This window comes from Mauremys mutica, chromosome 5 (assembly GCF_020497125.1).
Source record: "Mauremys mutica isolate MM-2020 ecotype Southern chromosome 5, ASM2049712v1, whole genome shotgun sequence".
NCBI lineage: Eukaryota > Metazoa > Chordata > Testudines > Geoemydidae > Mauremys > Mauremys mutica.
The window spans coordinates 20,557,900-20,570,754 of NC_059076.1; the positions used below are offsets into that span (position 1 = coordinate 20,557,900).

Below are 12,855 nucleotides of genomic sequence, written 5' to 3' on the forward strand. Positions count from 1 at the left end.
AGCAAATGCAGAATTCTAGAAACTGTACTTTCTGCCTGCAGTGAGAAACATTGCAGTTTTAAGCACAAGGCTAAGCTGCAATATGTATCAATAGCAGTAACAAAATCAGACATCATTTTATACAAATTACATTCTGTAATATTCATACTAGTAAGTTAACCATGCTTCAGTGTCAGTAAAAGATGAGGCAAACATATCAGTATCATATCAGCACCAGGGCTGCCCAGGGGGGGGGGGCAAGAGGGGCAATTTGCCCCAGGCCCCGAGCCCCACAGGGGCCCCCACCAGAGTTTTTCGGGGCCCCTGGAGCAGGGTCCTTCACTTGCTCCGGGGGGCCCGGAAAACTCTTGCGGGGCCGGGTGCAGGAGCTTCTTCGCTCCCGGTCTTCGCCGGCGGGGGGTCCTTCCACTCCGGGGCGGAAGGACCCCCCGCTGGCGAATTACCACCGAAGACGGAGCGGGACCCGCTGCCGAAGTTCAGCTTGGTCTTCGGCGGTAATTCGGCGGCGGGGGGCCCTTCCGTTCCGGGACCCGCTGCCAAAGTGCCCCGAAGACCCGCGGCGGGGAATCCCCCGCTGCAGAATTACCGCCGAAGACCGGGCTGCACTTCGGCGGCGGGTCCCGCTTCGGTGGTAATTCGGCGGTGGGGAGGCCCCCGCCGTGGGTCTTCGGGGCACTTCGGCGGCGGGTCCCAGAACGGAAGGGCCCCCCGCTGCCGAAGACCCCGGGCCCCCGGAATCCTCTGGGCGGCCCTGATCAGCACTCAGCTGATAATGCGACAAACACATGGATATATCATGCAGAATACACAGTCAGATAGATGCTACTTGTTTCCCTTATTTGCCAATAGGTATATGGATACCCAAATCTGAGGCCTGGTCTACACTATGCGTTTAAACCGGTTTTAGGAGCATTAAACCGATTTAACGCCACAACCGTCCACACTAAGAGGCCCTTTATATCGATATAAAGGGCTCTTTAAATCGATTTCTGTACTCCTCCCTAACGAGAGGAGTAGCGCTAATATCGGAATTGCCATATCGGATTAGGGTTAGTGTGGCCGCAAATCGACGGTATTGGCCTCCGGGTGGTATCCCACAGTGCACCACTGACCGCTCTGGACAGCAATCTGAACTTGGATGCAGTGGCCAGGTAGACAGGAAAAGCCCCGCGAACTTTTGAATATTTCCTGTTTGCCCAGCGTGGAGCTCCGATCAGCACGGGTGGCGATGCAGTTAAAAATCAAAATAAAGAAAGACCTCCAGCATGGACCATGCGGATGTGATCGCTGTAAGGGCAGGCAAATCTGTTCTATCAGCGCTCTGTTACAGAAGACAAAATTCAAAATCATTTTTAAAAAATTTCCAGACAGACGCCATAGCAGAGGGACTCAGCGCACTGCTGCGTGACAAGCCTAACGGAATGCCAAAGAATCAAATGGACGCTCATGGAGGGAGGGAGCGGGGACTGGAGGACTCAAGCTATCCCACAGGTCCTGCAGTCTCCGAAAAGCATTTGCATTCTTGGCTGAGCTCCAAATGCTTCTAGGGTCAAACACAGTGTCCGCGGTGGTTCAGGGCATAGCTCAGCAATTTACGCACCCCCCCACCCGCCCCCAGAAGTGAAAGGGAAAACAATCCTCTCTTGACTCTTTTACATGGCACCCTATCTTTACTGAATGCTGCAGATAGACGCGATGCTGCAGCAGTCAACACCAACATCCTCGCTCCCCCCCACACCATGGGTGGCTGATGGTACAATATAGCTGATATCCAGCGTCAACATCAGCCTTTTGGCAGATGTTGTAGTGCAAAAGGACTGGTAACCATGCTGACTAGCATCAGTGAGGTCGATCAAGGGTGCCTGTGTAAAAAACTCCTAATTTTTCCTGGTAGATGGTGCAGTATGGCTGGTAACGGTCTTCATCATAGCAATAGGGGGCTGAGCTCCATCAGCCCCTGCCCTTCATGTGTAAAGAAAAGATTCAATTGTCCCTGGACTAGCAGCGGGATGCTGGGCTCCTCTCCCCCACACTGCTTAATGTCCTGTCTGGGCTATCATAGCAGCTGGAGGCTGCCTTCCACTCATTTCTCACTAACAAGTCCTGCATTCTTTATTACTTCATCACACAAGTGGGGGGACACTGCTACAGTAGCCCAGGAAGGCTGGGGGAGAATGGAATCAACAGGTGGGGTTGTTGCAGGAGCACCCTCTGTGAATAGCATACAGCTCATCATTTCTGCAGGATCTGACACAGAGCAGCTGTGCTCTCTGGTTCTATGATACACTGGTTCTATAGTACACTTTACCCATATTCTAGGCAGGACTGATTCTATTTTTAGATACCAAAAAGGAGGAATTGACTCAGGGAGTCATTCCCAATTTTGGCTTTTGCGCCCCCGGCTGATCTCAGCCAGGGGCACTTATGACAGTAGCAGAAGGTGCAGTGCAAAAGGACTGGTAACCATGATCATCTTTTTGCCAATTTATGGCATGGTAGATGGTACAGTATGGCTAGTAACCATCTCTGCTGTCATGCAAAAGCAAATGCATGCTGCTGTGTAGCGCTGCTGAATTGCCTCTGTGAGCGGCATCTAGTACACATACGGTGACAGTCACAAAAGGCAAAACAAGCTCCATGATTGCCATGCTATGGCATCTGCCAGGGCAATCCAGGGAAAAAAGCCGCGAAAAGCTTGTCTGCCGTTGCTTTCCCAGAGGAAGCAGTGACTGACGACATTTACCCAGAACCACCCGCGACAATGATTTTTGCCCCATCAGGCACTGGGATCTCAACCCAGAAATTCCAAGGGGCGGGGGAGGCTGCGGGAACTATGGGAAAGCTACGGAATAGCTACCCACAGTACAACGCTCCAGAAATCGATGCTAGCCTCGGACCGTGGACGCACACCACCGATTTAATGTGTTTAGTGTGGCCGCGCGCACTCGATTTTATACAATCTGTTTTGCTAAACCGGTTTATGTAAATTCGGAATAATCCCGTAGTGTAGACATACCCTGACTTTCCCAAAGTTCGTTGGGATATTTGATTGACTAAGCTGGGTGATCTTTACAGATTTGGCTCCAAACGAGTACGTGTTTGGCACATTCATAGATATAGGAGCAGTTGTAATTTCAGTTTAAAGTCATTGTTTACCTTTTCTCCTGTGTTACTGGAATGAGTTAGCTATTATCAAGCACTCCTCCAAGGAGTCTTGGGTCTGTCTAATCTGAACCGTGATGTGTTACATTCCTCGTATTTTGTTTGCCCACATTGTAATTTTTTATTTTATTTCTTGTGGGTCTTAGTCTCTGGGTAAAGATAAATGTGGGAGGAAAAGGGTAGGGGTCTACTGTAAACCACTAAAGCAGGAGACGGTGATGCTTGAGCCATTTCTAGAGAAATAACAGAAATATCCAAAACACAAGACCTGGTAGTAATGAGAGGCTTACTACCCTGATATCTGTTGGAAAAGTCATACAGCAAAACACAAAATGTCCAATAAGTTCTTCAGATGTGTTGGGAACAACAACTTGTTTCAGAAGGTGGAGGAAGTAACCAAGAGAGCAGACATTTTAGACTTGATTCTAACTAACAGGGAGGAATTGGTTGTGGCTCTGAAGGTGGAAGGCAACTTGGGTGAAAGTGATCATGAAATTTTAGTCTTCATGATTCTCAGAAAAGGAAGGAGTGAGAGTGCCAGTATAAGGACAGTGGAGTTTAACAAACTCCTAGACCTCATGACTAAGGTCCCATGGGAAGAAAATCCTAATGGAAAAAGGAGTTCAGGACAGCTGGCAGTTTCTCAAAGAGACAATATTAAAGGCACTACAGCAAATTATCCTGATGTGAAGACAAGACAATAATAGTCTTGTATAATAATAATAAGAATAGTATAGTAATAGTAAGAGGCCAGCATGGCTACATTAGGAACTCTTTAATTACTTGAAAATCAAAAAGGTATCCTACAAAAAGTTGGAACATGGATAAATTGCGAAGGATGAATACAAAAGAATAGCACAAGCATGTAGGGACAAAATCAGAAAGGCTAAGGAACACGAGTTATACCTAGCTAGGGACATAAAAAGAAATAAGAAGATGCATTAAGAGGAAGGGGAAGAAAAGTGTGGGTCCACTAGTTAGCAGGGAATGAGAGCTAATAACGGACAACACCAAGAAGGCTGAGGTGTTTAATGCCTATCTTGCTTCAGTTTTCACTAAAAAAAAATTAATTGTGACCAGATGCTTTACACAATTAATATCAACAACAAGCAGGAAGGAACACAAATCAGAATAAAGAAAGAACAGGTTAAAGAATGTTCAGACAAGTTAGATGTTTTCAAGTCAGCAGGGCCTGACAAAATTCACCATAGGGTACATAAGGAATTAGCTAAGCTCAGAACATGAGCGATTTTCATGGCGGATAGATGAGGTCCCAGAGAACTGGAGAAGGGCAAACATAGTATCTGTCTTTAAAAGGGGGAACAAAGACCTGGGAAATTATAGACCAGTCAGTCTAACTCTGAGACCTGGAAAGATATTGGAATAAATTATTAAACAATCAGTTTGTAAGCACCTAGAGTATAATGGTGATAAATAATAGCCAACATGGATTTGTCAGGAACAAGTCTTGCCAAGCAAACCTAATTTCCGCCTTTGACAGGGTTTCTGTAGTAGACAGGGGCAAAGCTGTAGACTTTTTATTTTTAGTAAAGCTTTTGACACAGTCCAACACGATATTCTCATAAGCAAACTAGGGAAATGTGATCTAGATGAAATTACTATATGGTGCCTGCACATCTGGTTGAAAAACCATTCTCAAAGAGTAGTTCTCAATGATTCACTATTAAACCGGGAGGATGTACCTAGTGGGGACCCTCAGGGTTCAGTCCTGGGTCTGGTACTATTCAATATTTTCATTAATGACTTGGATAATGGAGTGAAGAGGGTGTTTATAAAATTTGTGGTAGACAACAAGCTGGGAGGGATTGCCAGCACTTTGGAAGACAGGATTCGAATTCAAAATTACCTTGAGAAATGGGAGAATTGGTCTGAAATCAACAGGATGACATTCAATAAAGACAAGTGCAAAGTACTACACTTAGGAAAGAAACATCAAATGCAATGGGGGAATAACAGGCTAGGTGGTAGTACTGCCGAAAAGGATCTGGGGGTTATAGCAGATCACAAATATGAGCCAACGATATAGCGCAGTTGCAAAAAAGAAAAAAAGGCTAATGTCATTCTGGGGTGTATTAACAGGAGTGTCATACATAAGACCTGAGAGAGATATATTCCACTCTACTTGGCACTGGTGAGGCCTCAGCTGGAGTATTGTGTCCAGTTCTTGATGCCATATTTTTAAGCTTTAGAGAAATTGGAGATAGTCCAGAGGCGAGCAACAAAAATGAAAAAAGGTTTAGAAATCTGACCTGTGAGGAAAGATTTAAAAAAACCAACTGAATACATTTAGTCTCAAGAAGAGAAGACTGAGGTGATGGGGACCTGATAAGTCTTCAGATATGTAAAGGACTGTCATAAAGAGAACAGTGATCAATTGTTCTCTATGTTCGCTGAAGGTAGGACAAAAAGTAATGGGCTTAATCTGCAGCAAAGATGATTTAGCTTAAATATTATGGAATGCTTTCTAACAATGAGGATAGTTAGGTACTCATATAGGTTGCCAAGGGAGTTTGTGGAATCCTCATCATTAGAGGTTTTTATAAACAGGATAGACAAACACCTCTCAAGGATGGTCTATGTACACTTGGTCCTGCTTCAGCATAGGGGGATGAACTAGATGATCTCTCGAGGTCTCTCCCAGCCCTACTTTTTTCTGATTCTGTGATAGTGTGGTGGTGTTTGCAGATCTTGCTAAAATTCTGAATAACTGTCTTTTTTTTTTTTCAATTGTGTAGATGGGAATACGTATCTCCAAATAGAGTAGGCTAGTTTTTAATCAAATTGTGACCCACATGTTTGAAATTATGGTCAATCCGAGAAAATGTATGTGAAATTGCTATTTGACCATATCAGAGGTTGGGCCTATTTGAGATAATTATATTAATTTTTCTGGGTGCTTAAAAAGGGTGATGTAATAACTGCCTATTGTATTTATGTTCACAATGGTGGGAAGATAGTGGGGATGTGTGCATTTTGGAGGCACCTTGGTATTCTGCCTCCTACTTTTTTAAATGTTCCATGAGTTAGGTATAGAGGGATCATGATAATTTGTCCTTTTAATCTGCCTGTTTTCCTGCTATTTGATTTCAGACATAGATATGGCTTGCTATATGCTAGTGTGTTCTGCTGTAGAGATAATATCATACTTAGAAATAGTTATAAAAAGCTCTAAAGGTTTAATTGTTGGAAAAGTGGTTCAAATGATTTGAAATCTAAAATGTTGATCTACTGTTGATAACTTTACTTTTCTCGTGGATTATAAGTGTCTGGGAAGCTAGAAATAACAACTAGACAGGACAAGGACGTTTTGATGCCCCATTTATTTTTCCTTCATTACACTGTTCTATTTGAAACATTGTGGAATAGGCAGTTGACACAAGAGGTCCTTCCTGACATGGTGCACTACATACTTGAGACTGAGAGATATAGTTGCTTTTATTAAAACATTCATATCGATAGTATTTTCAGTGGGAGAAAGTTATAATATTGTCTTGTTTACAGACTTACACTGAACTAGGGGGCACTGTTTGACCTTTGGCAACCTATCAGAGAAGACTCCAATAAGCAACCACAGTTTTAATGTTGAAAAGCAGAACAAATCTCTTTAGTTCCTACATCAGTTGGGTGTGGGAGCATGGACCTAAGAGTCTGTTATGATTCAGACATGTTCTTTTCTCCTGTAAGGCCTCATCCAAAGCAAATGTAAGTCAATGGAAGAAATCTCATTGATTTCATGGGGTTTTGGATCAGACCCATAAAATTTGTATAATCTGTTCAAAAACAGCAATTGTTTGTTGAAGGTTTTGTCAAAGGTTCAGTGTGGGTTTCTATTTATCTGGTGTCAGGCTCTCGTTCCTAATTATTGTCTAATTTCTGGGGTACCTCTTCAAGACTCAAAAGGCAATAAGTAATTTTTAGGATTTAGTAACGTTTCTGCACCATTTGTTTCATTTTTTTTATGGAGCAAAAAGAGACATTGTTCCTGTTAGCATTTCAAGATTCAGAATGGGCATAATGCATGATTATGGTCAACCAAGTTCATATGTCCAGCTGCTTCTGCTCCTGATAGTACAGAAGTAGAAAAACCAGCAGAAGTATCAAGAACCTGAATAAAATGTGCTAATGCTGTTCTTCCCTTCACTTTATAAAAGAACATGTTTCTGCGCCCTATAATCCTAATCCAATGCCTTTCCAGTGACTTTGGTGAGCACCAGATCAGTACCTTGTGTGATAGGTTGCTGACTGAAAGGTCAAGCGTAGAGTAGCCCATGTTTAAATTTACACCTACAGGCTAACAAAAGTTGATATGCTTATGTAAGTATGGCATTAGCCACACCTTGCCTAGGTGTAACATATTGGTTTTCATTAATCCTGATGTACTAGGAATCACACAAATGAAAGTATCATAAATCAAGGTTTTCTGCACAGCATATATTGGGTAATGAAGAATTATTATTTTTTAAATTGGTATGACATGTACAATTATTGTGTAAGGAATGTAAGGTGCTTTGAATGGTTTAATCAAAAAATTAAGCTCTTTAGGGCACTGTCTGTTGTCTTTTTCCATATAAAAACTCCCTACAGCTAAAGCAAAAGGGAATAAGGGATATTGTTAAAATGAAAGCCTTACTTAACACTTCATGTTTTGGATCCTTTAACTGTTTTCCCTCCTTTTCTGTACCATTAAGAAAAGTTTTAAAATATTTTAATGGTGTGTTTGCCATGGGACTAAGCAGGCTGAGGTCTCTGTATTCAAAAACCTGAACCCTGTTTGGCGGTTTAGTGTTATAAAATGACAGGGTCGTGTAAACAGTTTTGACTCTCTGGACCCATTTATTCCATAAATATTAATACAACAGGACTGCTACTTTAATCTATATCTGGACAGCACCAAGCAGAACGGGGTTCTGACCACTGATTACTACTGTAATAATAATAATTAATACACGTTCTTTTGTTTTTCTAGAACATTATCTAGTGCAGGAAAAGAACTGAAGGATAATTTTCTGAAGGCACTGGCAGAAAGGGAGGAAGCCAACCGCAGTGGGAAAATGGCTGTGAGTACATTTGCGATCCTATAATAATAAATAGTTTGAAAAATTATATCTAAAGCTACCATCTTTACCTTGTAGCACATGTTGCATTTTTCCTGAAAACATCTATTAGTGTAATTTATAGCCAACCTATTGTTTTCATCGAGTAATGCATTTTAAAAGTTCTGTCTATTTGGGAGAGGTTCCCTGAGGACTGGAAAGTGACAAATGATACTGTAGGCCTGTTTTTGACAAAATGCATGAAAAGACAAACCAGGAATCTACAGAAAGGTACATTTAATGGTATTGGTGGAGCGAATCTTGGAAACCATACAAAGGGATGTAATAGGAGAACACCTAGAGAAATACATTTTGATTTTGGATACCTGTTAAGGATTTCGGCACCAATCTTGTGGCTACTTAAGCACACACATAACATTACACACACGTGAATGCTGTGGGTCCCTTATTGAGCGGGGCATCACTCTGTGATGACATTACGCCAATGCTGTGGAATCTACTGCCCATTGGCCTCCAAGAGAATTTAGTATTGGTTTTGACCTATAAAGCCTTATATGACGTGGGGCCAGCGTTCCCTGAAGGATTGCCTCTCAACCCGGGCCGTACTGCCACAGTTGTAGTCCAATGAAGTGCCCAAACCAGGTCTCACTCATAAAAGAGAGAAGGTGACTGGCAGGGCATTTTCTGTAGGGGCTCCAGGACTCTGGAATATGACTCCCAATTTGGTCCATAAAAATTGAATTTGGTGACCTTCCAGGCATGCTGCAAAAGACATCTGTTTGATAGGAATTTTGGAGAAGGCTGAGGGTATGCTTCCCATAACACTGGAGAAGCAGAAAGGAGTTTTTGTAGGTGGCTGTCTGGCTGAGTTCCCGTGAAATTATTTCTCTAATACTGCTGGGATTTTATTGTATTATTAATGATGTTAAGATGCCTAGAGCCTTGGATAGGCATCTTTTTATATTTTTAAATCAAAATAAATAAATAGTCTCATTGACTCATGTAAAATGCACAAGTTTGCAGAACTGGGGCTTAACTTAGGTCATGCTTAACTTACCCATTGGAATTCTTCGACAATTCGATTGCCTTCGCAGATCAGGGAAATGATAATATATTTTGATTTTCCAAAAACTCTTGATAAAATTACACATCTGAGATTAATGGTTGAGCTAAAGAGGCATGTAAGACTTGATTAGAATGTTTCCGAGAGGAATGATGAGAAATAATGGAACGAAACTGAGCAAGGGAAATTTATGCTAGATATCACAAAAGATTTCCTAACCGTAATTTAGTTAGACTGTGGGAACTGGTGGAATCCTAGATGAGATAGAGCACTCTGGAATATTGTCAGGGGAACAATCCTGTAATGTCAGATGACAGATTGGAAAATTGAATAGGACTTTTCTGTCTCTAAATTCTATTCTAACCGTATATTTTTTGCTGGCCCTCATTCCCATCTCTTTCCCTTTGTCAAAGAGACAACAAAAGTTAGAGAAGATGCCTATATATTTCCTTTAATCTCCTCTTTTTCTTTTCCTCTACTCTCTCTAGCCTTATCTATAAAAAAGCAAACAAATGCAATATGTAGTTATGCTGGCGCTAATAAAATATTGTTCAGCAGAGAGGTAAGTAGGAATTGACAAAGTTTTGGTAACAGGAGAGACACCCCTTCCCTCCCCCATCCCCTAAATTTGGAAACTTGTCTAGATTCTCTAAACCTTGTGGGTCTTAGTGCAGTTTACAGGCCGTTGGCGATTTTCACCAAAGCAAGGATCCTCAGACTATGGTACATGAGCATTTACCTCACAACAGTTTTTTAAGAAGACGGTGTGTAAACAAATAAAGTTTGAGATCCATTGTGCTACAGCAAATTGGACCAAACTGAGTAACAGCAGGGCTGGATTTGTCACACTATCAGTTTTTCTCACAATTTGTATAGGCCTGTTTTCAGAGTTAGTACTGCAAAGTAATGAGTTATCAATAGTCACCATGTAGCAATATCTGTTAGACTGATACATACTCAGGGCCGGCGCAACCCATTAGGTGACCTAGGCGGTCGCCTAGGTCACTAACATTTGGGGGGCGGCGGCGGCCGAATGTTCGGCCGCATGTTCAGCTGCCCCGGTGGTTGGCGGTATTTCGGGGGCAGGACCTTCTGCCGCCTCTGTAGGGGGCGCCATTTCGGGGGTGGGGCCTTCCGCCGCCTAGGGAACCAGAAAAGCTGGCAGCGCTCCTGTAATACTATTCTATATGAATATAGTTGAGGAGAAGAGGATCCTTCATACTTGGCTTGATTCATGTTTGCTAGCTTTGTTATATAGGAGAGTGAGATCTGCTTGTAATGAGTTCACATCACTTAACTATTCATGGCACAACTGGACTGATGAGACAATAAAGACGACACTGGTTTTGCTGCTGCATATGCTTTTTCATCCCTCCTATGTGGGACATTGAGAGTTATTTGATTCTGTGCTCACAGTGTCACTAGATACCCTGTCCTTGTGTTAAAATAATACTGCAAAAATAGCATTGGCTTTGAGAGGGGTTGCAGTGATTTTGATCTTCTTCCCTGACTCTGGTTGCTTTTGAAGCTGATCAGACAAATGGTAAATATATACAGTATTTTCTTTTTTCCCCTCCATCTCTCATAACTAAAGTAAAAGTGTATCTATTTTTTTTTCTCCTGTGCATTTCTGGGATCCATATCTGCTTTTTTATGGCTAGCTAATTAGCCACTAGAATTTGCAGAGGAAATGTAGCTGAAAATGTGGCTCTAAAACCTATGTGAGCAAGCTTTCTCCTGAGGCTTCAAACACCTTGTGGTTTCAGCTGGTTGAGAAGTACCATGGGAAAAGTGTTTCTTGTGGTATTTAAGGATTTCCTAGCAGAAAAGGTCCAGAAAAAGGCAACAAAAATGGTTAGCTGTGTGGCTCAATTTACATATGATGAAAGATTGGAAAAAAATAGGATGATTTAGTGTGAAAAAGAGAAGAATTAAGAGATTTATTTGAGGCATTGAATATTATAAAAGGAATTCAGTAGTTAATAATATTTCCTACCTCTTTTCATCTGTAGTGCTCTTTTCATCAAAGTTCTTTACAAAGGAGGTCAATATCATCATCCCCATTTTACAGAGTGGCATGACTTGCCTGAGATCATCCAGCAGACCAGTGGCCCCAGTATCTTTTTGTCCACTGGGAGAAACAGCTACCTTAAAATGTGCTTCAGAAGTTACAGGATAAGTGCCCATCTTGGAATCTTCTTTTTATAAAAACAGTAATAAAGCAGGAGTTTTGCAAGCTCATGTGAAAGTCTTTGTTCAAAATCTAACCTATAATACAAGGAAGAGGGTCACTAGATAAAATTAATGACAGGCCTAGTTAAATTTAAGCTGGAAATAAATATAGACAGCTCTTGAGAATTAATTACCACAGGAGGGTATAGACTTAAACTATAACTGGGTTTGAAAAGGACTGAATAAATTCCTGACTGAATATAACATTGTAGTTAGACTTGCTAATAGTGTTGAATCTTATGTGTGTAAGCTGACTCATGTGAGGATGATCAGAGAAGAATTTTCCCATAAAAAATTATGGAGATTTTTTTGTGTGTCTTTCTCTGAAGTTTTTGGTATTGGCTGTTTCACCTAATAAAGAAATGATTTGAACCAGTCTGCCAATTACTATTTGCCATTACTATGGGTGAATGGGCATAGCTCCATGGAAGTCCGGTTGCACTGATGTCTACAACGCAATGCCAGTTTTCACTGGCAGAAGTATCTGGCCTTATGTTTCCATTAAAACAATTAGTGCATAGGTGCACAATTCTTCACTGAGCTGCAAAACATTACCCAAATGTTTCCAAACCTGCAGAAAGGTTTTCTTTAGTTCATTCTGAGATGGGATCAAAAGTTGAACTTGCCTTATGTTTGAGCCAAACCAGTTTGCCAAGAGTTTGGAAAGTCCACATCCCCAAAGCGAGTAGGAAGCTTTCCTGGGAACATGCCATCCCCTTCTATGGAATCTAAACTTTCATCTAAAGAAAGCAAATTTGAGCAATTATGATTGTGAAGGAACCTTCCAGACATGACCCGAATGTGAGTGATTTACTGATTCTTCCTAAAGCCAAGTCTTCACTGCAAAAAGATGTGTGTGTTTACACTGAGTAAGCTAACTAGAAATACCTATCTCTAGTTTTACCATGAGGTGGTTCATTGTAGTGAACCCCAAGTGGGAGTTATAGGGTTGTACCATATAAACCCCGCCCCCCCTTTTTTTTTTGCAGTGAAAACATAGCCATAGCCTCCAACACTGTTAACTGTGGATAGGTGTGAAGGATGGCTGCTTGTGTGAGGAAAAAGATGGGATCTAGTAATTGCCGCATATGAGACAGCTGATGAGGGAAGTGCTGACCATTGATGTGAGAAGCTGCCACTCCCACTCCTTGGAACAGTGGTTACTGTGGGTACCCCAGTTGCCTTACCCAAGCAGAGGATTTTGTCAATGTGGGGGTGGAAAGATTGTGTGCCTCCCTCCCACATAATCTTCTGCTGGGGTGGCAGGAGCCTTCTCCCTGGACAGTGCTCTCTGCTTGGGCGGCTGGTCGCAGTGGGGAGGCT

The 12,855-nt window shown here is 42.0% G+C and overlaps 1 protein-coding gene across 2 annotated transcripts in view; it reads left to right on the forward strand.

Moving 5' to 3' along the window:
• The window catches only part of CFAP299 (cilia and flagella associated protein 299), a 407,655-nt gene that overhangs the window by 148,044 nt on the left and 246,756 nt on the right, over positions 1–12,855 (forward strand). For both annotated transcript variants that reach the window (XM_045019968.1, XM_045019967.1), the window contains exon 3: positions 8,150–8,240. In XM_045019968.1, coding sequence (XP_044875903.1) covers positions 8,150–8,240 — 91 coding nt within the window. The remainder of the gene's footprint in view (positions 1–8,149; positions 8,241–12,855) is intronic.